Raw genomic sequence first — 27547 nt, forward strand, 5'->3', positions numbered from 1 at the left:
GCAAAGTACTACATCTGGGCAATAAAAATGGAAAAAGGATATATAGAATGGGAGGAATAGGGCTAAGTGACAGCACATGTGAAAAAGACTTGGGTATACTAATAGATCACAGACTGAATATGAGTCAACAGTGTGATGCAGCAGCAAAAAAGGCAAATGCAATTCTAGGATGTATTAACAGAAGCATACAGTCTAGATCACGTGAAGTCATTATTTCCCTCTACTCCTCTTTGGTCAGACCTCATCTGGAATATTGTGTCCAGTTTTGGGCACCACATTTTAAAAAAGACATCAACAAACTGGAGCAAGTTCAGAAAAGAGCGACCAGAATGGTGACCGGTCTGCAAACCCTGTCTTATGAGGAAAGGTTGCAGGATTTGGGAATGTTTAGTTTGCAAAAGAGAAGACTGAGAGGAGACTTAATAGCTGTCTACAAATATCTAAAGGGCTGTCACATTGTAGAAGGATCAACTTTATTCTCATTTGCACAAGGAAAGACTAGAAGCAATGGGATGAAACTGAATGGGAGGAGACACAGATTAGATATTAGAAAAAACTTTTTGACAGTTAGAGTGATCAATGAGTGGAACAGGCTGCCACGAGAAGTGGTGAGTTCTCCTTCAATGGAAGTATTCAAACAGAGGATGGACAGACATCTGACTGGGATGATTTAGCGAATCCTGCTTTGAGCAGGGGGTTGGACCAGATGGCCCAGGAGGTCCCTTCCAACTCTACGATTCTATGATTCTATGATTCTATATACAAGAATATAACTACTATAATACTGCTCCTATGTATAAGAATATAACTACTATAATACTGCCCCTATATACAAGAATATAACTACTATAATACTGCTCCCTATGTACAGGAATATAACTACTATAATACTGCCCCTATGTGCAAGAGTATAACTACTATAATACTGCTCCCTATGTACAGGAATATAACTACTATAATACTGCCCCCTATGTACAAGAATATAACTACTATAATACTGCTCCTATGTACAAGAATATAACTACTATAATACTGCCCCCTATGTACAAGAATATAACTACTATAATACTGCTCCTATGTACAAGAATATAACTACTATAATACTGCCTCCTATGTACAGGAATATAACTACTATAATACTGTCTCCTATGTACAGGAATATAACTACTATAATACTGCCCCTATGCACAAGAATATAATTACTATAATACTGCCCCCTATGTGCAAGAATATAACTACTATAATACTGCCCCCTATGTACAAGAATATAACTACTATAATACTGCTCCTATATACAAGAATATAACTACTATAATACTGCCCCTATGTACAAGAATATAACTACTATAATACTGCTCCTATGTACAAGAATATAACTACTATAATACTGCCCCTATGTACAAGAATATAACTACTATAATACTGCTCCTATGTACAAGAATATAACTACTATAATACTGCTCCTATGTACAAGAATATAACTACTATAATACTGCCCCTATGTACAAGAATATAACTACTATAATACTGCCCCCTATGTACAAGAATATAACTACTATAATACTGCCCCCTATGTACAAGAATATAACTACTATAATACTGCCCCTATGTGCAAGAGTATAACTACTATAATACTGCTCCCTATGTACAGGAATATAACTACTATAATACTGCCCCTATGTACAGGAATATAACTTCTATAATACTGCCCGTATGTGCAAGAGTATAACTACTATAATACTGCTCCTATGTACAGGAATATAACTACTATAATACTGCACCTATGCACAAGAATATAATTACTATAATACTGCCCCCTATATGCAAGAATATAACTACTATAATACTGCTCCTATGTACAAGAATATAACTACTATAATACTGCCCCCTATGTACAAGAATATAACTACTATAATACTGCCCCTATGTACAAGAATATAACTACTTTAATACTGCCCCCTATGTACAAGAATGTAACTACTATAATACTGCCCCTATATACAAGAATATAACTACTATAATACTGTCCCCTATGTACAAGAATATAACTACTATTATACTGCTCCTATGTACAAGAATATAACTACTATAATACTGCCCCTATGTACAAGAATATGACTACTATAATACTGCTCCTATGTACAAGAATATAACTACTATAATACTGCCCCTATATACAAGAATATAGCTACTATAATACTGCTCCTATGTACAAGAATATAACTACTATAATACTGCTCCTATGTACAAGAATATAACTACTATAATACTGCTCCTATGTACAAGAATATAACTACTATAATACTGCCCCTATGTACAAGAATATAACTACTATAATACTGCTCCTATGTACAAGAATATAACTACTATAATACTGCTCCTATGTACAAGAATATAACTACTATAATACTGCCCCTATGTACAAGAATATAACTACTATAATACTGCCCCCTATGTGCAAGAATATAACTACTATAATACTGCCCCTATATACAAGAATATAACTACTATAATACTGCCCCTATGTACAAGAATATAACTACTATAATACTGCTCCTATGTACAAGAATATAACTACTATAATACTGCCCCTATGTACAAGAATATAACTACTATAATACTGCTCCTATGTACAAGAATATAACTACTATAATACTGCCCCCTATGTAGAAGAATATAACTACTATAATACTGCTCCTATGTACAAGAATATAACTACTATAATACTGCCCCCTATGTACAAGAATATAACTACTATAATACTGCCCCCTATGTACAAGAATATAACTACTATAATACTGCCCCTATATACAAGAATATAACTACTATAATACTGTCCCCTATGTACAAGAATATAACTACTATAATACTGCTCCTATGTACAAGAATATAACTACTATAATACTGCCCCTATGTACAAGAATATAACTACTATAATACTGTCCCCTATATACAAGAATATGACTACTATAATACTGCTCCTATGTACAAGAATATAACTGCTATAATACTGCCCCTATATACAAGAATATAACTACTATAATACTGCTCCTATGTACAAGAATATAACTACTATAATACTGCCCCTATGTACAAGAATATAACTACTATAATACTGTCCCCTATATACAAGAATATGACTACTATAATACTGCTCCTATGTACAAGAATATAACTACTATAATACTGCCCCTATATACAAGAATATAACTACTATAATACTGCTCCTATGTACAAGAATATAACTACTATAATACTGCTATGTACAAGAATATAACTACTATAATACTGCTCCTATGTACAAGAATATAACTACTATAATACTGCCCCTATGTACAAGAATATAACTACTATAATACTGCTCCTATGTACAAGAATATAACTACTATAATACTGCCCCTATGTACAAGAATATAACTACTATAATACTGCCCCCTATGTACAAGAATATAACTACTATAATACTGCCCCTATGTACAAGAATATAACTACTATAATACTGCCCCAATGTACAAGAATATAACTACTATAATACTGCCCCTATGTACAAGAATATAACTACTATAATACTGCCCCTATGTACAAGAATATAACTACTATAATACTGCCCCTATGTACAAGAATATATCTACTATAATACTGCTCCTATATACAAGAATATAACTACTATAATACTGCTCCTATGTACAAGAATATAACTACTATAATACTGCCCCTATGTACAAGAATATAACTACTATAATACTGCCCCTATGTACAAGAATATATCTACTATAATACTGCTCCTATATACAAGAATATAACTACTATAATACTGCTCCTATATACAAGAATATAACTACTATAATACTGCTCCTATGTACAAGAATATAACTACTATAATACTGCCCCTATGTACAAGAATATAACTACTATAATACTGCCCCTATGTACAAGAATATAACTACTATAATACTGCCCCTATGTACAAGAATATATCTACTATAATACTGCTCCTATATACAAGAATATAACTACTATAATACTGCTCCTATATACAAGAATATAACTACTATAATACTGCCCCTATGTACAAGAATATAACTACTATAATACTGCTCCTATATACAAGAATATAACTACTATAATACTGCCCCCTATGTACAAGAATATAACTACTATAATACTGCTCTTATATACAAGAATATAACTACTATAATACTGCCCCCTATGTACAAGAATATAACTACTATAATACTGCCCCCTATGTACAAGAATATAACTACTATAATACTGCCCCCTATGTACAAGAATATAACTACTATAATACTGCCCCTATGTACAAGAATATAACTACTATAATACTGCCCCAATGTACAAGAATATAACTACTATAATACTGCCCCTATGTACAAGAATATAACTACTATAATACTGCCCCTATGTACAAGAATATAACTACTATAATACTGCCCCTATGTACAAGAATATAACTACTATAATACTGCCCCTATATACAAGAATATAACTACTATAATACTGCCCCCTATGTACAAGAATATAACTACTATAATACTGCCCCTATGTACAAGAATATAACTACTATAATACTGCCCCTATGTACAAGAATATAACTACTATAATACTGCCCCTATGTACAAGAATATAACTACTATAATACTGCCCCTATGTACAAGAATATAACTACTATAATACTGCCCCTATATACAAGAATATAACTACTATAATACTGCCTCCTATGTACAAGAATATAACTACTATAATACTGCTCCTATGTACAAGAATATAACTACTATAATACTGCCCCTATGTACAAGAATATAACTACTATAATACTGCTCCAATGTACAAGAATATAACTACTATAATACTGCCTCCTATGTACAAGAATATAACTACTATAATACTGCTCCTATGTACAAGAATATAACTACTATAATACTGCCCCTATGTACAAGAATATAACTACTATAATACTGCTCCTATATACAAGAATATAACTACTATAATACTTCCCTATATACAAGAATATAACTACTATAATACTGCTCCTATGTACAAGAATATAACTACTATAATACTGCTCCTATGTACAAGAATATAACTACTATAATATTGCTCCCTATGTACAAGAATATAACTACTATAATACTGCTCCTATGTACAAGAATATAACTACTATAATACTGCCCCCTATGTACAAGAATATAACTACTATAATACTGCCCCCTATGTACAAGAATATAACTACTATAATACTGCCCCCTATGTACAAGAATATAACTACTATAATACTGCTCCAATGTACAAGAATATAACTACTATAATACTGCTCCAATGTACAAGAATATAACTACTATAATACTACTTGGTATGGGAAATATATATTCTATATTACGCCTTGATTGCTACGGGAACCTTTATATTTGAGTTCTCTTTTGATATTTCCATATTCTTTAGTTCCTTCTTTCTTATATTTTTTTTTATGGAAATGAATATTTAGTCAGAAAATTATTCAGAAAAACAGATGAGTCATAAAATCCACAAAATGATTCAGAGGGAGACACTGAGCGCTTAAGGGAAGGAAATCTTCCTGAGGTTTCTGCCGGTGGAGGACTCGGTGTTCCTTCTTTCAGTAATCGTTGGGTGGTGAGATACCCTAGAATCTAAGTGAAGGATACACTTGCAGTGATATCTGTATTGAAGAGAATCTGTCAGCAGGTTTTTACTACCTAATCTGAGAGCAGCAAAGAGAAGCTGAACCCAGCGATGTATCACTTAGTTTACTGGGTGCAGCCGTTCTGACATTATCAGAGTTTTTAGATTTCACATGAAACTGCTGAGAAAGTTGCCCATCCACCTCTCTATGTACACTGTCCATGGACAGTGAGCTGCTTATCACAGGAGGGGGGGGAGTTAGTCCTGATAGTCACAGCAATGATAATCACCAGGTGAGAAAACCTTCATTGTAGGTAAACAATCATAGAATCATAGAATCATAGAATCGTAGAGTTGGAAGGGACCTCCTGGGCCATCTGGTCCAACCCCCTGCTCAAAGCAGGATTCGCTAAATCATCCCAGTCAGATGTCTGTCCAGCCTCTGTTTGAAGACTTCCATTGAAGGAGAACTCACCACTTCTCGTGGCAGCCTGTTCCACTCATTGATCACTCTAACTGTCAAAAAGTTTTTTCTAATATCTAATCTGTGTCTCCTCCCATTCAGTTTCATCCCATTGCTTCTAGTCTTTCCTTGTGCAAATGAGAATAAAGTTGATCCTTCTACAATGTGACAGCCCTTTAGATATTTGTAGACAGCTATTAAGTCTCCTCTCAGTCTTCTCTTTTGCAAACTAAACATTCCCAAATCCTGCAACCTTTCCTCATAAGACAGGGTTTGCAGACCGGTCACCATTCTGGTCGCTCTTTTCTGAACTTGCTCCAGTTTGTTGATGTCTTTTTTAAAATGTGGTGCCCAAAACTGGACACAATATTCCAGATGAGGTCTGACCAAAGAGGAGTAGAGGGAAATAATGACTTCACGTGATCTAGACTGTATGCTTCTGTTAATACATCCTAGAATTGCATTTGCCTTTTTTGCTGCTGCATCACACTGTTGACTCATATTCAGTCTGTGATCTATTAGTATACCCAAGTCTTTTTCACATGTGCTGTCACTTAGCCCTATTCCTCCCATTCTATATATGCTTTTTCCATTTTTATTGCCCAGATGTAGTACTTTGCATTTCTCCCTGTTAAAAACCATTCTGTTAGTTACTGCCCACTTCTCCAGTTTATTTAAATCTTTTTGAATCCTCTCTCTCTCTTCTCTAGTATTAGCTATCCCTCCTAGCTTTGTGTCATCAGCAAATTTAATCAGTTTACCCTCAATTCCTTCATCTAAATCGTTGATAAAGATGTTGAACAATACAGGGCCCAGGACAGAGCCCTGTGGTACCCCACTTGAGACATTCTTCCAACTGGATGTGCAGCCATTTACGACCACTCTTTGGGTCCGATCACTAAGCCAGTTATGAATCCACCTAACAGTTGCCTTGTCCATTCCATACTTAATCATTTTTTCAATAAGGATTGTATGAGAGACTTTGTCAAATGCTTTGCTGAAGTCAAGATATACTATATCTACAGCATTTCCTTGATCCACCCAATCAGTGATACCGTCATAGAAGGAAATTAAGTTAGTCTGACATGACTTATTAGTTACAAACCCATGCTGACTCTGTTTAATCACTTCATTCTTATCCAGGTATTGACATACATGTTGTTTAATAATTTGTTCAAAGATCTTTCCTGGTATAGAAGTCAGACTCACCGGCCTATAGTTACCTGGGTCCACCTTCTTCCCCTTTTTGAAGATAGGAACAACATTTGCTCTTCTCCAGTCTTCTGGCACTTCTCCTGTTCTCCAAGAATTTTCAAAGATTATAGAGAGGGGTTCAAAAATTTCTTCTGCTATCTCCTTCAGTACTCTGGGGTGTAATTCATCTGGACCTGGAGACTTGAATTCATTTAGGCTAGCTAAGTGTTTCCTCACTATCTTTCTGTTTATAGATATCCTGGATTCTTCTATTCCCTTAATAGGACAGTGAATAACAGTTGATGTTACATTTCCTTTCTGAGAGAAAACAGATGCAAAATAGGAATTTAAAAGTTCAGCCTTCTCAACATCCTGTCTTACCATTTCATCATTTTCATCCTGTAAAAATCCTATAGCATCTTTGACTTTTCTTTTACTTTTGACATATCCCCAAAATCCTTTATTATTGCTTTTGACATCTCTTGCAAGCCTCAATTCATTTTCAGCTTTAGCTAATCTGATTTGTGCCCTGCAGGTTCTGCAGACAGCATTATATTCTTCTTTAGATATGCCTCCCTCTTTCCATTTTATAAACATTTTATTCTTCCTTTTTAGCATGTGCTTAAGTTCTGTGTTCATCCATCCTGGTTTCCTTAACTGCTTCCTATTCTTCCCTCTTTTCGGAATTGTTAACAACTGTGCTTTGAGAATTTCATTTTTCAAGATTTCCCATCCTTCCTGGACATTTTTGTCTTTAAGGATATCCAGCCATTGGATCCCTCCAATTCTCTTTCTGAATCCCTTAAAATCTGCCTTTCTGAAATCTAACCTTGACGTCTGAGTCTTCACAGGTCTTCCGCCTCTAGTTATCCAAAATTCTAAAATAGCATGGTCACTACCTCCTAGGGTCCCAGCCACTTTTACCTCCTCAACCATTTCCTCCCTGTTTATAAGGATTAGATCCAAGGTAGCAGTTCCCCTTGTTTTCTCCCCTACCTTTTGGAAGATAAAGTTGTCAGCAAGAGAGGATAAGAATTTCCTTGACCTGTTAGTTTTGCCTGAGAGAGATTCCCAACAAATGTCTGGATAGTTGAAATCTCCCATGACAACTATGTCATATTTTTTGGAGAACTTGGCCATTTGATGCATAAAGAGTTCATCCATAGCTTCAGCTTGCACAGGCGGCCTGTAGTAAATGCCTACAATGGTGTCCTTTCCATTGTTCTGTCCTTGTATTCTTACCCAAACAGTTTCCACAGAACTCCCAGTCTCTGAAGCTTCAATCTCTGTGCAGATATACGCGTTTCTAACATACAATGCGACACCCCCTCCTCGTTTATCAAGTCTGTTTCTTGCAAATAAGTTGTATCCTTCTAGTCTTGTATTCCAATCATGTGTATTGTCCCACCAAGTTTCAGTGATTCCAATGACTTCATATTTCTTTTCCTGTGTTAGTAGTTCCAATTCTCCTTGTTTGTTGCCCATGCTTTGTGCATTAGTATAGAAACATTTTAGTTTGTGATTGGTTTCTCTTTCTCCAATATTTTTATTAATTAGATTCTTTCGTCTTTGTTCTTCCTTTCCACTTCTAATAGCAGAGTTCTCAATAGCATTTGTCAGGTGTATGGCTTTTTCTGGTCTTTTGCTTCCCTTCCCATGTTGTTCTAGTTTAAAGCTCTCCTTACATGTGTAGCAAGGCGACTTCCAAATACCTGCTTTCCAGTCTTCGTAAGGTGCACCCCATCTCTAGCAAGTAGTCCATCGTATAAGTAATTCGCTCCGTGATCCAGAAATCCAAATCCTTGCTGACGGCACCATCGACGTAGCCAGTTGTTCACCTGCAGAATCTTATTCCACCTCCTTGTTCCATGGCCATCCACTGGGAGGATGGAAGAGAAGACCACCTGCGCTCCCAGTTCTTTCACTTTCTTGCCTAAGTCTTCAAAGTCTCTGCAGATGGTTTCCAGGTCGTTTCTTGCGGTGTCATTTGTCCCCACATGTAGTAGCAGGAATGGGTAGTCATCTGTAGGTCTGAAGAGTCCTGATATCCTGTCAGACACATCTTTAATTTTTGCACCTGGAAGACAGTACATTTCTCTTGAAGTTATATCCGGTCTGCAGATAGCGGCCTCAGTTCCTCTCAACAGGGAATCCCCCATGACCACCACTCTCCGCTTCTTCTTCACAACAGTTTTCTTTCTCCATCCAGGAGGACTCTGAAGGCGTACAAGGTTGCTGCTTGTTGGCAAAGTCTTATCCTGATGTATTTCTTCATTGTTTTCCTGCGTGAGAGCCTGGTACTGGTTTCTGAGCAGTATGGGTGCTGACTGCCTCCTGATCCTCCTGCTTCTCTGGGTCACATGTCTCCATTCCTCTGTTTCTTCAGGTGCACTTCGAATTTCTTCTCTTTCTGTAACATGAAGAGATAATTCTGCTCTGTCCAAGAACTCTTCACCTTCCTTAATGATCTTCAACGTAGCTAACCTCTCTTCGAGATTTTGCAACTTTTCCTCCAACAGGGACACAAGCTTGCATTTGTGGCATGTGAAGTTTGGCTTTTCCACTGGTAAGTCTGTGAACATGTAGCAAGAAATGCAGCTCACCAAATGGCTCCTGGCCTCTTCCATCTTGAGATTTCTTAAAAACGATGAAAGATGAGCCCAAATTCGGTTTTTCCGATTTCCTCTTTTCAGCTGCAACGGCCAAAACCCAGTGATCGTTGAGCTCGCGGAGACTCTTCACTTATCCCAGAAGGCACTGGGAATATGCAAATGATCTCCTCAAGACTCTTCCCCTGGTTTTCCGATTTCCTCTTTTCAGCTGCAACGGCCAAAACCCAGTGATCGTTGAGCTCGCGGAGACTCTTCACTTATCCCAGAAGGCACTGGGAATATGCAAATGATCTCAAGACTCTTCCCCTGGTTTTCCGATTTCCTCTTTTCAGCTGCAACGGCCAAAACCCAGTGATCGTTGAGCTCGCGGAGACTCTTCACTTATCCCAGAAGGCACTGGGAATATGCAAATGATCTCCTCAAGACTCTTCCCCGTGATAAGTGACACATCGTTGAAATCTGTGTTTCAGCCTCTATGGCGTTGGGTTCCTGCAGCGGCTCAACAGGAATCCAGAGCCTCACATTCTGCGGCCTCCCATTATCTTTCGACCGCAGAGGAGATTGCTCAGCAGTCCCAGCATCCCAAACGCTCTGCCCACACCTGTTTTGTGGGGCTGGCTGTTGCTGCCACCTTTGGGTCAGCAATAGCAATGCAGGCTACTCAGCAGCAAATAGCTCCTGAGGCTAAGTCCCTCCGTCGCTCTACTGAGCATGCTCACGAGACGATCTCCCATTGAAGATCGGGAGCCACATGTCCAGGTCCTTCTCCAGATCTGATTGGTCCATCTCAGGGATCTGGAAGCTTCCGGAAGGTCCTGGCTGTAAAAGGTTCTCATCGCTGCTCGGCCATGCGCTAGTATAGACTCTAGTTGCTGTGTGATTGATGATGGATGCATGAACCTGCGAATGACTCATTAAGATCCCCTCCCTCTGATATTACGAGTGTGTATAGGGACTTAGCCATAGAGTCAGCGCCATCCAGTGGCAAGCTACAAGTCACTACAGCATCCTCCACAGTGCTAGCGTCCGACAGTGCGCCTGCTTCCGTGCATTGTCGACTAGCGGCAGTGTCTGTCACCGCGCTGCAGTCTGCAGCTCCTGTTGGTGTCCGCAGTAGCGACACCGCACGGTAGGTGTAGACGGACGCTGACCCTCTGCCTAGGGCCCCGCTCCTGTGACCATATACCGTGCGTGCACTCCTCTGACCCGTGACGCTAACAGGCTCAGCCTTTTGTGTTTATCATTAGGCGTCTCTGTGAATATAAGAGATCGCTCAGCGCACCTGGGTGACGTTCACCCCGCCTGCGTTATACCGCCATATTGTACGTCCGCCATTAGCTGGCAGCAGTGTTAACACCTCCTGCACGGTGGACCCCGGGCGGCAAACGCACTTTACGTTATTGTATATTTAGTGCGTTCCGCCCTCCCTATCTCCTCTAGTCTTCAGTTCACATAACCTGCTGACAGATTCCCTCTAAGCCAGGTTCATGCAGGTAGATCTCACAGTCCATACACATAAAGACCAATGCCCGACTGCCCGCGGATCTTCCTACCCAAATAACTACGAGTCTATAAATGCGGCTCAGGAGACTCGTGGTCAGTCCGAGCATAAATAGACTATGAAATACACCCGTCTGAACCCGGCCACATTACTGCCATAGCCTACCGGATCAGTTTTACATGCATTTTTGACCACTAGGGGGAAACGTTAGGAGAACAATATAGGATTATTCTCTTAGGCACCTAGATGTGATGTGTGTGATTGAGGCGGCCGGCAGCAATACACAATCCAACGTCCATCAGATACTTTCTGTAGTGCAAACCTTGGCTCATATAGGAGCGGAATATTGGAGGACAGACCATTGGGGAGTGAGTCCTGCGATGCAGTCAGCTTATCTAGAGGTATAGCCGTCCCCCTCGGTGACTATTCCGTCTGTACCCCAATCATGCTTCATTCCTTGCCTCCATGAAATGTCGCGGTAAAAGTAACTTTCCTGCAATCACTGCTCTAGATACCGGTAAGTTTACATTAGGAGCCACAGACTCACTATACCGCCACATAGTGCCAAAGAAATAATACCTCTATGATACAGCGGGTTGTGACGAATGCTACTTATTGATTTCTATGGCGCTGGTCCGGGATAAAAGCTGAAAGACCCCCCAAAACCACCTTAGGGATCATTGTCTTATAGGGACCTTCCTGCTGCCCCCCGGGACCTTTATTCTTAAAGGGACAATCAGAGATTGCCTACCCCTACCTTTATGGTCAGCGTACGGTCCTGTCGGTGCATATTCTGTAATTGTGGCCCCCAGGGTGCAGTGAGTGGCCCTGGTCAGATGTGGGTGCACTAAGTTACTCACAGTTTGCATCCTTGTGCTGGAGAGAACATGTAGCCAAACTGCAGTGTCTGAACTGTGTCCTGTGCTGTGGATGTGACACGCATTGTGCCAGTTGTTTGCTGAGAGTAAGGATGGATCTCGCCCTCATCACTGCGACCTACAGGAGCCGGGTCATCAGATGGCGGAGGAATTGTCCTGGACACCGAGCGCTTCTCCCATATATACTCAGATTTGCCGAGTGTCTGTTTGTTTTCAGCAGCTCAGTTAATATTCCACCCAGGTCTCATCATTGGCTCCAAGTTACTCTGGGTGTGGAAGCAAGTCCGAACATTCCAGGCAGCGGGATACAAATGTGAATGAGAACTATAGTAGTTATATACTTGTATATAGGGGCAGTATTATAGTAGTTATATTCCTGTACATAGGGGCAGTATTATAGTAGTTATATTCTTGTACATAGGGGGCAGTATTATAGTAGTTATGTTCTTGTACATAGGGGCAGTATTATAGTAGTTATATTCTTGTACATAGGGGCAGTATTATAGTAGTTATATTCTTGTACATAGGGGCAGTATTATAGTAGTTATATTCCTGTACATAGGGGCAGTATTATAGTAGTTATGTTCTTGTACATAGGGGCAGTATTATAGTAGTTATATTCTTGTACATAGGGGCAGTATTATAGTAGTTATATTCTTGTACATAGGGGCAGTATTATAGTAGTTATATTCTTGTACATAGGAGCAGTATTATAGTAGTTATATTCTTGTACATAGGGGCAGTATTATAGTAGTTATATTCTTGTACATAGGAGCAGTATTACAGTAGTTATATTCTTGTACATAGGGCCAGTATTATAGTAGTTATATTCTTGTACATACCAGTATTATAGTAGTTATATTCTTGTACATAGGAGCAGTATTATAGTAGTTATATTCTTGTACATAGGGCCAGTATTATAGTAGTTATATTCTTGTACATACCAGTATTATAGTAGTTATATTCTTGTACATAGGGGCAGTATTATAGTAGTTATATTCTTGTACATAGGGGCAGTATTATAGTAGTTATATTCTTGTACATAGGGGCAGTATTATAGTAGTTATATTCTTGTACATAGGGGGCAGTATTATAGTAGTTATATTCTTGTACATAGGGGGCAGTATTATAGTATTTATATTCTTGTACATAGGAGTAGTATTATAGTAGTTATATTCTTGTACAGAGCAGTATTATAGTAGTTATATTCTTGTACATAGGGGCAGTATTATAGTAGTTATATTCTTGTACATAGGGGCAGTATTATAGTAGTTATATTCTTGTACATAGGAGTAGTATTATAGTAGTTATATTCTCGTACATAGGGAGCAGTATTATAGTAGTTATATTCTTGTACATAGGAGCAGTGTTATAGTAGTTATATCCTTGTATATAGGGGGCAGTATTATAGTAGTTATATTCTTGTACATAGCAGTATTATAGTATATTCTTGTATATAGGGACAGTATTATAGTAGTTATATTCTTGTATATAGGAGCAGTATTATAGTAGCTATATTCTTGTACATAGGAGCAGTATTATAGTAGTTATATTCTTGTACATAGCAGTATTATAGTAGTTATATTCTTGTACATAGGGGCAGTATTATAGTAGTTATATTCCTGTACATAGGGGTGTTAGCGTGGGTGGTCAGGAGCGGGAGCTCCGAGAGTGGACCCTCTGGACCGTGGCACCGAGGGACCCCGGGCGAGCTGCCAGGTGGAACCGACCCCTATACAGGGACCGTTAGGAGCAGGCCCAGGGGTTCGAGTACCACGGTAGCCGGTACCGAGAGGGGCGGCTCAGGATGGACCGGAGTAAGACTGAGACTGGAGTAGGACGGCAGGAGCACTGAAGACAGGACTGGAGTAGGACGGCAGGAACACAAGGCAGGACTGGAGTAGGACGGCAGGAACACAAGGCAGGACTGGAGTAGGACGGCAGGAACAGTGAAGGCAGGACTGGAGTAGGACGGCAGAAACACAAGGCAGGACTGGAGTAGGACGACAGGAACACGGGTAGCAGGACTGAGAAGCTGCTGTGAGGAGCAGCCGAGACAGGAACTGCAGGAGCAGAGTGTGCACGATGGAGCGAGGCCAGAGTGTCAGGAAACACAACGATCAGGCACCTCCCTCAGGGGGAAGCGGCCCGATATGGCCCAGTCTGGTCAGCCATTGGTCCAAATGTGCTTCCGGGTCAGGGCACAGCCGGAGCATAAGAAGCAGGAAGGAGGCGCGGCCGCGGCCTATGGCGCATGCGCATAGCATGCAGGGAAGGCATCGGTCGCGGGTCTGTCTCAGGTGACCGCCGCGGCCGTCGGGTGGAGAGAGGCTGCGGCGTGGGAGCGGAGGGCGACTGCGGCGTGGGAGCGGAGGCCGGGTGAGTATGGCGGAGCGGTGTAACAGTACCCCCTCCCCTAAGCCGCCCCCCCCGGAGATTAACAAGAAACCTCTTGAGGATACGGGGAGCATTAATATTCTCCCGAGGCTCCCAGGATCTCTCCTCAGGACCAAAGCCCTTCCAATCAACGAGAAAGAAAGTCCTACCTCTAACCCTTTTCACAGCGAGGATGTCCTGCACTTCAAAAACGTCGTCGGCACCCACCGGCTGAGGACCAAGATCAAGCGAGGAATGGAAACGATTCAGCACCACAGGCTTCAGGAGAGAGACGTGAAAGGTGTTCGGGATCCGGAGCGAAGCAGGCAACCTCAATTTGTAGGCAACTTCGTTAATACGTCCCAGAATTTCAAACGGACCGATGTAGCGTGGACCCAACTTGTAGGAGGGCAGTTTTAGTCGGACGAATTTGGAGGAGAGCCAGACCTTGTCGCCAACACGATACGGAGGAGAATCCAACCTCTTTTTGTCTGCATAGTTCTTCATCTGATCAGCGGATCTCTTGAGTGATGTGTTGGTCTCAGCCCAAATCTTAGAAAATTCCGAGGACAAGGCATTGGCCGCGGGTACCTCAGAGGCAGGGGTTATCGGAAGAGGGACACCAGGATGTCTGCCAAAAACAATGAAAAACGGAGACTTGGCCGAAGACTCACCAGCATGGTTGTTATAAGCGAACTCTGCCCAGGGGAGTAAGCTGACCCAATCGTTCTGGTGGGCGTTAGAGAAGTGGCGTAAGTATCCCGTAAGCGTCTGGTTGGTACGCTCTACTTGTCCGTTGGACTGTGGATGGTAGGCCGAGGAGAAGTCGAGGGAAACGTTCATAAGCTTACAAAGCGAACGCCAGAACTTGGAGGTAAACTGAACCCCTCGGTCAGACACAATGCGTCGAGGTAGTCCATGAAGCCTGAAGACTTGATGAATGAAGATCTCGGCCAGCTCCGGCGCTGAGGGAAGACCGGGCAGAGGGATGAAGTGAGCCATCTTGGAAAAACGATCCACCACCACCAGAATGACTGAGCAGCCCGCAGAGCAGGGTAGGTCGGTGATGAAATCCATGGCGATGTTCTCCCAAGGAACCGTAGGGACAGGCAACGGAAGCAACAAGCCAGACGGAGATCTCCGTGGTACCTTGTTCTTTGCACAGGATGGACAAGAAGCCACAAAATCGAGTACATCTTGGCGAAGTGAGGGCCACCAGTAGTGACGTTTGATAAGATCAAGGGTCTTCTTAGTTCCGGCATGGCCGGCCAGTTTGGAGGAGTGCCCCCATAGAAGAACCTTTTGCTTGAGATTCTCTGGCACAAGCGTCTTGCCAGGCGGAGGAGTAAGCCAGTTCACTGGAGCCACGGTGATGATCCTAGTGGGATCAATGATATGTGACGGTTCCTCCGTGGATTCGTGTGGTTGGAAGACCCTGGACAGGGCGTCGGCTTTGGAATTCTTGCTGCCGGGACGGAATCGGAGCTCGAAATCAAATCGGGCAAAAAATAAAGACCATCTGGCCTGGCGAGGGTTTAGTCTCTGGGCAGACTGGAGATAGGCCAGATTCTTGTGGTCCGAGAAGATGACAAAAGGATGGACAGCTCCTTCCAGGAGGTGGCGCCATTCCTCCAAGGCCAACTTGATGGCCAAAAGTTCCCGGTCACCGATCGAGTAGTTACACTCGGATGGAGAAAAGGCCTTCGAGAAGAAGCCACAAGGGTGCAGGCGACTGGAGGCGGTTCTCTGGGACAGCACCGCCCCGGCACCAGTCGAGGAAGCGTCCACCTCGAGTACAAAAGGTCGATCGCTCTCAGGGCGATGCAGGACCGGAGCCGTGGAGAAAGCCCGTTTTAGGGACAGAAAGGCCTCCTCTGCCTCAGGAGACCAATCCTTGGAAGTAGACCCTTTACGGGTGAGCACAGAAATGGGTCTTGTGATCGCGGAGAAGTGGGAGACAAATTGCCGGTAATAGTTGGCGAACCCGAGGAAACGTTGTATCGCCTTCAATCCGACGGGGCGAGGCCATTTGAGGATGGCAGACAACTTCTCGGGATCCATCCTTAGACCAGCGTCGGAGATAATGTATCCCAGAAATGGCAGAGAGGTCTGTTCGAAGAGACATTTCTCGATCTTTGCATACAGACGGTTCTCCCGAAGACGCTGAAGCACCAGGCGGACACTCTTTCTGTGGGACGAGAGGTCCGGCGAGAAGACGAGGATGTCGTCTAAGTACACGACCACACAGGAGTACAAGAGATCCCGGAAGATCTCGTTGACGAACTCTTGAAAGACTGCAGGAGCATTGCAAAGACCGAAGGGCATGACCAGGTACTCGTAATGGCCATCTCGAGTGTTGAAAGCGGTCTTCCACTCGTCACCTGCACGGATACGGACCAGATTGTAGGCTCCTCTGAGGTCCAGCTTGGTAAAGACCCGAGCCCCTCTGAGACGGTCAAACAGTTCCGGAATGAGTGGAAGAGGGTACCTGTTCTTGATGGTAATCTCATTCAAGCCCCTATAGTCAATGCATGGCCGTAGAGTCCCGTCCTTCTTTTTGACGAAGAAGAACCCGGCTCCCGCGGGCGAAGAGGATTTCCGTATAAAGCCTTTGGCGAGGTTCTCTCGGACGTACTCGGACATGGCGGTGGTCTCCACGGGAGACAGAGGGTAGATTCTGCCCCTTGGGGGGGTTGAACCAGAAACAAGTTCAATTGGGCAGTCAAACGGCCGGTGTGGAGGGAGGACCTCTGCTTCCTTCTTATCAAAAACATCGGCGTAGGAGCTGTAAGCTGGAGGAAGACCCGGGAGGTCTGGAGGTGACCGTGGAGCGGCCGCCAGGCGGACAGGAGTCAGACAGCGAGCTTGGCACGGGTGCCCCCAGCGGAGTATCTCCCCAGAAGACCAGTCGAGAACAGGCTGATGAGTCCTTAACCATGGAAGACCGAGTAGAATGGCGTGAGAGAGCTTAGGTAAAACGTAAAAGGCTATCTTCTCTCGATGTAAGGCTCCGATTTGCAATTCCACCTCTTCAGTGACCAAGGTGACGGTCACCTGTAGCGGTTTGCCATCCACGGTGGCAATCTGAATTGGGTTAGATAGAGTGACTACAGGAATTTGGTATTTGTCTACCTCTTCCGGCCGAATGAAGTTACCCGCTGAGTCCGAATCCACGTAGGCCACCTCGGAACCACGCCTCCCTCCTGAAACCAAAAGCACAGAAATCGTAAGGGGTTGAGAGGAATCATCATCATCACCTAGGAAGGCCTCTCTTACCTGACCTAGGTGGAGTCGTTTCCCTGTCTCTTAGGACAGGTGCGGATATAGTGTGACGAATGACCGCAATAGAGGCACAGACCTTGTGCCCGTCTCTCTCTCTGACGTAACTCGGCCAACCTGAGATGATCTATCTGCATGGGCTCACCCGAAGAGAGGGAAGAAGATCCGACTGAACGTGAGCTGGCCGACTGAGTGAAAGGAGGAACTGACCTGGAGGAGCGCCTGTCTCTCACTGACTCCCGAGCGCGCTCCAGGAAGCGCAGGTCAATGCGGGTAGCCAGCGAGATAAGGTCCTCTAAGGTGGACGGGGTATCTCGACCAGCGAGTTCATCCTTTATTTTACTAGAAAGACCGCGCCAGAATGCCCCCACCAAAGCTGCGTTATTCCAGCCGAGCTCAGAGGAAATAGTGCGAAAGCGAATAGCGTACTGTCCGACCGTGAGAGAGCCCTGGTGTAAGTTAAAGAGTGACTCAGTGAGGGAGGCTAACCGGCCCGGCTCATCGAAAACCTTACGAAACGTATCCAGGAAAACCGGGAGACTCGAAACGACCGGGTCGTCACGTTCCCAGAGCGGGTTTACCCAAGAAAGGGCCTCTCCCTCCAGATGGGACATGATGAAGGCCACTTTGGCCCGGTCCGAGGGATATTGCTGCGGCAGCCATTCAAAGTGGAGACTACACTGATTTAAGAACCCCCTACAGAGCTTGGGATCCCCGGTGAAACGAGGCGGCTTGGCGAGGCGGGGCGTCGGATGAGCAGCAGACGCAGGGGGAGGAGTCGGCACTGCAGCGGCAGCCTGGAGGGCCGACAAGCGACTATCAAAGGAGGCCATGTAGGACAAAATGTGGGTTTGAGTATCTTGCTGCTGACCCAACTCCTGTTGGAGACTGGCCAGCTGAGTGGCATTTCCAGGATCGGCCACCTGTAAGGCCGACAAACGGGTGTCCATCGACTTCATGATTGACATGATGCGCCCCTGATTCTCCCGTAGGAATAGCAACTCTTTCTGGGTAGCAGCCGTAGTACCGGCGGAGTCCATGGCCTGATCGTACTGTTAGCGCGGGTGGTCAGGAGCGGGAACTCCGAGAGTGGACCCTCTGGACCGTGGCACCGAGGGACCCCGGGCGAGCTGCCAGGTGGAACCGACCCCTATACAGGGACCGTTAGGAGCAGGCCCAGGGGTTCGAGTACCACGGTAGCCGGTACCGAGAGGGGCGGCTCAGGATGGACCGGAGTAAGACTGAGACTGGAGTAGGACGGCAGGAGCACTGAAGACAGGACTGGAGTAGGACGGCAGGAACACAAGGCAGGACTGGAGTAGGACGGCAGGAACAGTGAAGGCAGGACTGGAGTAGGACGGCAGGAACACAAGGCAGGACTGGAGTAGGACGGCAGGAACAGTGAAGGCAGGACTGGAGTAGGACGGCAGAAACACAAGGCAGGACTGGAGTAGGACGACAGGAACACGGGTAGCAGGACTGAGAAGCTGCTGTGAGGAGCAGCCGAGACAGGAACTGCAGGAGCAGAGTGTGCACGATGGAGCGAGGCCAGAGTGTCAGGAAACACAACAATCAGGCGCCTCCCTCAGGGGGAAGCGGCCCGATATGGCCCCGTCTGGTCAGCCATTGGTCCAAATGTGCTTCCGGGTCAGGGCACAGCCGGAGCATAAGAAGCAGGAAGGAGGCGCGGCCGCGGCCTATGGCGCATGCGCATAGCATGCAGGGAAGGCATCGGTCACGGGTCTGTCTCAGGTGACCGCCGCGGCCGTCGGGTGGAGAGAGGCTGCGGCGTGGGAGCGGAGGGCGACTGCGGCGTGGGAGCGGAGGCCGGGTGAGTATGGCGGAGCGGTGTAACAAGGGGCAGTATTATAGTAGTTATATTCTTGTACATAGGGGGCAGTATTATAGTAGTTATATTCTCGTACATAGGGATCAGTATTATAGTAGTTATATTCTTGTATAGGAGCAGTGTTATAGTAGTTATATTCTTGTACATAGGGGCAGTGTTATAGTAGTTATATTCTTGTACATAGCAGTATTATAGTAGTTATATTCTTGTATATAGGAGCAGTATTATAGTAGCTATATTCTTGTACATAGGAGCAGTATTATAGTAGTTATATTCTTGTACATAGGAGCAGTATTATAGTAGTTATATTCTTGTATATAGGAGCAGTATTATAGTAGCTATATTCTTGTACATAGGGGCAGTATTATAGTAGTTATATTCTTGTACATAGGAGCAGTATTATAGTAGTTATATTCTTGTACATAGCAGTATTATAGTAGTTATATTCTTGTACATAGGGGCAGTATTATAGTAGTTATATTCTTGTACATAGCAGTATTATAGTAGTTATATTCTTGTACATAGGGGAAGTATTATAGTAGTTATATTCTTGTACATAGCAGTATTATAGTAGTTATATTCTTGTACATAGGAGCAGTATTATAGTAGTTATATTCTTGTACATAGCAGTATTATAGTAGTTATATTCTTGTATATAGGAGCAGTATTATAGTAGTTATATTCTTGTACATAGCAGTATTATAGTAGTTATATTCTTGTACATAGGGGCAGTATTATAGTAGTTATATTCTTGTACATAGCAGTATTATAGTAGTTATATTCTTGTATATAGGAGCAGTATTATAGTAGCTATATTCTTGTACATAGGAGCAGTATTATAGTAGTTATATTCTTGTACATAGGAGCAGTATTATAGTAGTTATATTCTTGTACATAGCAGTATTATAGTAGTTATATTCTTGTACATAGGGGCAGTATTATAGTAGTTATATTCTTGTACATAGCAGTATTATAGTAGTTATATTCTTGTACATAGGAGCAGTATTATAGTAGTTATATTCTTGTACATAGAAGTATTATAGTAGTTATATTCTTGTACATAGGGGCAGTATTATAGTAGTTATATTCTTATACATAGGAGCAGTATTATAGTAGTTATATTCTTGTACATAGGAGCAGTATTATGGTAGTTATATTCTTGTACATAGGGGGCAGTATTATAGTAGTTATATTCTTGTACATAGGGAGCAGTATTATAGTAGTTATATTCTTATACATAGGAGCAGTATTATAGTAGTTATATTCTTGTACATAGGAGCAGTATTATAGTAGTTATATTCTTGTACATAGGGGAAGTATTATAGTAGTTATAGTCTTGTACATAGGGGGCAGTATTATAGTAGTTATATTCTTGTACATAGGGGCAGTATTATAGTAGTTATATTCTTGTACACAGGGGCAGTATTATAGTAGTTATATTCTTGTACACAGGGGCAGTATTATAGTAGTTATATTCTTGTACACAGGGGCAGTATTATAGTAGTTATATTCTTGCACACAGGGGCAGTATTATAGTAGTTATATTCTTGTACATAGGGGGCAGTATTATAGTAGTTATATTCTTGTACATAGGGGCAGTATTATAGTAGTTATATTCTTGTACATAGGGGGCAGTATTATAGTAGTTATATTCTTGTACATAGGGGCAGTATTATAGTAGTTATATTCTTGTACACAGGGGCAGTATTATAGTAGTTATATTCTTGTACATAGGGGCAGTATTATAGTAGTTATATTCTTGTACATAGGAGCAGTATTATAGTAGTTATATTCTTGTACATAGGGGGCAGTATTATAGTAGTTATATTCTTGTACATAGGAGCAGTATTATAGTAGTTATATTCTTGTACATAGGGGCAGTATTATAGTAGATATATTCTTGTACATAGGGGCAGTATTATAGTAGTTATATTCTTGTACATAGGAGCAGTATTATAGTAGTTATATTCTTGTACATAGGGGGCAGTATTATAGTAGTTATATTCTTGTACATAGGAGCAGTATTATAGTAGTTATATTCTTGTACATAGGGGCAGTATTATAGTAGTTATATTCTTGTACATAGGAGCAGTATTATAGTAGTTATATTCTTGTACATAGGAGCAGTATTATAGTAGTTATATTCTTGTACATAGGAGCAGTATTATAGTAGTTATATTCTTGTACATAGGGGCAGTATTATAGTAGTTATATTCTTGTATATAGGGGCAGTATTATAGTAGTTATATTCTTGTACATAGGAGCAGTATTATAATAGTTATATTCTTGTACATAGGAGCAGTATTATAGTAGTTATATTCTTGTACATAGGAGCAGTATTATAGTAGTTATATTCTTGTACATAGGAGCAGTATTATAGTAGTTATATTCTTGTACATAGGAGCAGTATTATAGTAGTTATATTCTTGTACATAGGGGGCAGTATTATAGTAGTTATATTCTTGTACATAGGAGCAGTATTATAGTAGTTATATTCTTGTACATAGGGGCAGTATTACAGTAGTTATATTCTTGTACATAGGGGCAGTATTATAGTAGTTATAGTCTTGTACATAGGGGGCAGTATTATAGTAGTTATATTCTTGTACATAGGGGCAGTATTATAGTAGTTATATTCTTGTACATAGGGGCAGTATTATAGTAGTTATAGTCTTGTACATAGGGGGCAGTATTATAGTAGTTATATTCTTGTACATAGGGGCAGTATTATAGTAGTTATATTCTTGTACATAGGGGCAGTATTATAGTAGTTATATTCTTGTACATACGAGCAGTATTATAGTAGTTATATTCTTGTACATAGGGGGCAGTATTATAGTAGTTATATTCTTGTACATAGGGGCAGTATTATAGCAGTTATATTCTTGTACATAGGGTGCAGTATTATAGTAGTTATATTCTTGCACATAGGGGCAATTTTTATTGTAAAAACAAAACAAATCCAAATAACATTCCTCCAATAATACAAAACTGAATTCACTAGGATTGTACATACATTCATTACATATCCAGTTTATACATATCAAATTAACTTAGAGTCCATACTCCTAGTTTGAGGAGAAAAAAAAAACACTTTACAAACAGAGCTCATCATGTTCCTACCCAGTGACTCATCCTTCTCTGTCTTAACATTTCCTAATTTCTCCTAATGATTTTCCCTATCTGAGTTTGGACATTATCTGGTTGACAGCGTCACAGATCTGAGTCGGAGTTATTCTGTTCACCACCGGTCTCCATCTCAGACTCTTCCCGAGTGCCCTCAGGTAAGGGCTTCCGCTTTGGCGGGGGACAATCCTCTACGTCCCTATCACACTCTGCGTCAATTCTTTTAAGATCATCTTCAAAATCGCCGTCAGACTCAGACAGAACATCAAACCTGTTAGATACGACCATTACACCTGCAGAACTCTGGAATTTCTTCCCGTCTCCTTGGCCAGTGTCATACCCCTCAGGTTTACGGGAGGCCTTGTCCTTTTTCTTCCTTTTCTGATTATTGCTATACTCTTCAGACACAGATGGTAGCACTGAAGTAATGCCTTCCTGTGACCGCTGCCCCTGAGGTACAACCTCCACACTCCCCTGTTCTCTCTCTGAACCCTGCTGCTCTGGTGTTAGCTGAGTAGACCCCTGGTGGACCTCTGGTCTGGTCAGTATTTCCCCTGATGGTAAAGCTGCCTCCTCCAGAATCTCTGCCCCTGCCACCAAGTCCTCGTCAGGAAAGTCCTTACAGATATTGTGCCAGGCGTCTGGACAGTCCCTGTGAGGGTGACCGATCTTCCCACAGAGGTTGCACCTGATGTTCTGGCAGTCTGCAGCTAGATGGCCGACCTCCCCACACAGGCTGCACTTCACCACAGTACAGGTATTTGCCAGGTGACCTGCCTTGCCACATTTAAAGCACTTACGAGGCTGCCCAGGATAGAAACACACACCCCTCTCCCTCCCAATAAAGGAGTTGGGTAAATGGGCAGTGATGTTACTGCATTGGCGCAGTTTCACCAAAACCCGCCACCCTCCCGTCCAGATCCCATCACTGTCTCTGCTTTTGGTGAGGTCCGAGACCAGGTCACAATGCCTCCGGAGCCACACCACAATGTCCTGCGGGGGAACAGACTCATTCCAGAAGATGACATTTACAGTGACAGTATCTGGCTTAGAGATAGGAAAAAAGCTGAACTTACTCCAGCCCTCCGAGTCTCTAAACTTGGGGAAACTAGACCAGAATCTGTCCAGGTCAGACATGAGCTTAAAGCTGACATCATAGCCCTGCCTGTCTGGAAGATTAATCACTGCCAGGATGCTGACTGGCACAAACCCCATCTGGTGGCACAAGAGCTCCCTGATGACAAACCTCCTGTCTGGCAGGTCCTCCTTGGCACCTCTGTGCCGGAAACGCACGACGTTTCTCCGTTTAAACGCCTGGCCTGTATAATTGGTACCAGAGGTAACAGACGGAGCACCACGACTCCAGGCATTACTGGGGGGACCGTGCGGGGTCACATTGGGTTGCCTGACGGGGTGAAGGTCTGCAGCAGGAGGGGCAGCCACACCTTGTGTGCTTGAACTTAAAGGGGGGAAATCACAGACATTATCATGCACATTGTTATCATCAGCATCAATGTCATTATCAGACTGTGCAGCGTCCAAAGATACTGTGCTCCCCCAAGCCCCCGACCCCCCAGATATAGTGCAGTTATCCCCAGCATCAGAGCTCTGCTGGGCACCATCAGAAATGACCGGCACATGTCCACTGCCCAACTGTTGTGCTTGGCATTCTGAGACTTGTAGTCCCTCTGCTGGAATGTGCAGTCCATGCTGCTGCTTGGAATCTGCTGCAGGCTGCTGTGCTGGGCATTCTGAGACTTGTGGTACACCTGCTGGAATCTGCATAACATGCTGCTGCGGCTGCAGTATTTGACCCTTTTGGAAGCAGAAACTTGCAGGCTGCAGCACTGGCCGCACCGTCTTCTGGGGCCCACCTGGGACAATGTCTGAGCTGGAACCTGCAGAGTCCTGCTTGTGTGACATAAACAGTTCCTGGTTCCTATAAGTCTCTGCCAGGGGCCCCATCCTCTCTAGGACACAGTCCATGTCCGTCACCACTTTTGCCAGCTGTATACCAAGCATGTTCAGGTCTGATCACAAAAGGTGTGATCCCCACCAGGATTAGCAGCCTTTACATTATAGCCCATGTCTATCTGTTTCTGCAGCAAGTCTTTGTGCTGCTGTAACTCACCGAGCCTCTTGACCAGTCCTGGGATCTCCTCTGTGACCTGAAGCTCAGGTGCACATGGCGTCTCCTCCTGGGATCCTGCTTTCAGCAATGTCCCTGGATGCTTGAAACCAGACGTCTCCTTAACTTTCACCACCGCTGGTTTCGTGGCTCCAGGCTCCACAGCACTTTTACTGCTGCCACCTGACTGCGACCTTGTGCGCCCAGAGCTCGCCATGCTGGCCACCACATGCTTCTGCTGCAGGTTCTCCTGGAGCGTCTGTCTCTCCAGTGAGGTTCTCCTCTGTCTGCTGGGAGTCAGCTGCACACCTGAAGATGGTGATGGCACCTCCTGAGCTGCAGGCTGCTTTCCTCCATTCAGCTTCTCACCAGTAGATTTCTTCTGGATTTCTCCTAGTTGTCCTTCACTCTGCTTGCCTTGGCTGGCCGACTGCTTAACTGGAACTTTCTTACCCACAGCCATGGCTTTTCCTTGTTCCGTTACTTTTTGCACTTTCACAGCTTCATCTTTCTTGCTGCTGCTGCTACTTCCATTCTGAGCTTTCTTTCCCTCAGAAACAACTTTGGGACTTGCATCCGCCTTAGACACAACTTGAGCGTTACTTCCAAGTGTAGGCCTGGAAGCCTGGGCCTTGCTTGGGGAGTTACCCCGCCCAGGGTGGCCTCCCCCTGGGCTTGCTCCAGACATCAGGAGAGCTACTAACACACAACCTCACAGCTAGGAGGCAGTATTATAGTAGTTATATTCTTGTACATAGGGGCAGTATTATAGTAGTTATATTCTTGTACATAGGAGTAAGTATTATAGTAGTTATATTCTTGTACATAGGGGGCAGTATTATAGTAGTTATATTCTTGTACATAGGGGGCAGTATTATAGTAGTTATATTCTACATAGGAGCAGTATTATAGTAGTTATATTCTTGCACATAGGGGGCAGTATTATAGTAGTTATATTCTTGTACATAGGGGGCAGTATTATAGTAGTTATATTCTTGTACATAGGAGCAGTATTATAGTAGTTATATTCCTGTACATAAGAGCAGTACTATAGTAGTTATATTCTTGTATATAGGAGCAGTATTATAGTAGTTATATTCTTGTACATAGGGGCAGTATTATAGTAGTTATATTCTTGTACATAGGGGCAGTATTATAGTAATTATATTCTTGTACATAGGAGCAGTATTATAGTAGTTATATTCCTGTACATAGGAGCAGTACTATAGTAGTTATATTCTTGTACATAGGAGCAGTATTATAGTAGTTATATTCTTGTACATAGAGGGCAGTATTACAGTAGATATATTCTTGTACATAGGGAGAAGTATTATAGTAGTTATATTCTTGTACATAGGAGCAGTATTATAGTAGTTATATTCTTGTACATAGGGGCAGTATTATAGTAATTATATTCTTGTACATAGGAGCAGTATTATAGTAGTTATATTCTTGTACATAGGGGGCAGTATTATAGTAGTTATATTCTTGCACATAGGGGGCAGTATTATAGTAGTTATATTCTTGTACATAGGAGGCAGTATTATAGTAGTTATATTCTTGTACATAGGGGGCAGTATTATAGTAGTTTTATTCTTGTATATAGGAGCAGTATTATAGTAGTTATATTCTTGTACATAGGAGCAGTATTATAGTAGTTATATTCTTGTACATAGGAGCAGTATTATAGTAGTTATAGTCTTGTACATAGGGACAGTATTATAGTAGTTATATTCTTGTACATAGGGGCAGTATTATAGTAGTTATATTCTTGTACATAGGAGCAGCATTATAGTAGTTATATTCTTGTACATAGGGACAGTATTATAGTAGTTATATTCTTGTACATAGTGCCAGTATTATAGTAGTTGTATTCTTGTACATAGGGGCAGTATTATAGTAGTTATATTCTTGTACATAGGGGCAGTAATATAGTAGTTATATTCTTGTACATAGGAGGAAGTATTATAGTAGTTATATTCTTGCACATAGGGGACAGTATTATAGTAGTTATATTCTTGTACATAGGGGACAGTGTTATAGTAGTTATATTCTTGTACATAGGGGACAGTATTATAGTAGTTATATTCTTGTACATAGGGGACAGTGTTATAGTAGTTATATTGTTGTACATAGGGGACAGTATTATAGTAGTTATATTCTTGTACATAGGAGCAGTATTATAGTAGTTATATTCTTGCACATAGGGGGCAGTATTATAGTAGTTATATTCTTGTACATAGGAGGCAGTATTATAGTAGTTATATTCTTGTACATAGGGGGCAGTATTATAGTAGTTATATTCTTGTATATAGGGGCAGTATTATAGCAGTTATATTCTTGCACATAGGAGCAGTATTATAGTAGTTGTATTCTTGTACATAGGGGGCAGTATTATAGTAGTTATATTCTTGTACATAGGAGCAGTATTATAGTAGCTATATTCTTGTACATAGGGGCAGTATTATAGCAGTTATATTCTT

The 27547-nt window shown here is 42.4% G+C and overlaps 2 protein-coding genes across 2 annotated transcripts in view; one reads left to right on the forward strand and one right to left on the reverse strand.

Annotated features, from left to right (window-relative positions):
• CA5A (carbonic anhydrase 5A) overlaps positions 1-12478 on the reverse strand; it is a 42373-nt gene extending 29895 nt beyond the window's left edge. The window contains exon 1 of the mRNA XM_073554927.1: positions 12289-12478. Within this exon, the coding sequence (XP_073411028.1) occupies positions 12289-12415 (127 nt within the window). The 5' untranslated portion in view covers positions 12416-12478. The remainder of the gene's footprint in view (positions 1-12288) is intronic.
• BANP (BTG3 associated nuclear protein) overlaps positions 1-27547 on the forward strand; it is a 520028-nt gene that overhangs the window by 11715 nt on the left and 480766 nt on the right. The gene's annotated exons all lie outside the window — the stretch shown is intronic.

Source organism: Dendrobates tinctorius, unplaced genomic scaffold (genome assembly GCF_039654945.1).
Source record: "Dendrobates tinctorius isolate UK_male_01 unplaced genomic scaffold, ASM3965494v1 ptg000214l, whole genome shotgun sequence".
Lineage (NCBI taxonomy): Eukaryota > Metazoa > Chordata > Amphibia > Anura > Dendrobatidae > Dendrobates > Dendrobates tinctorius.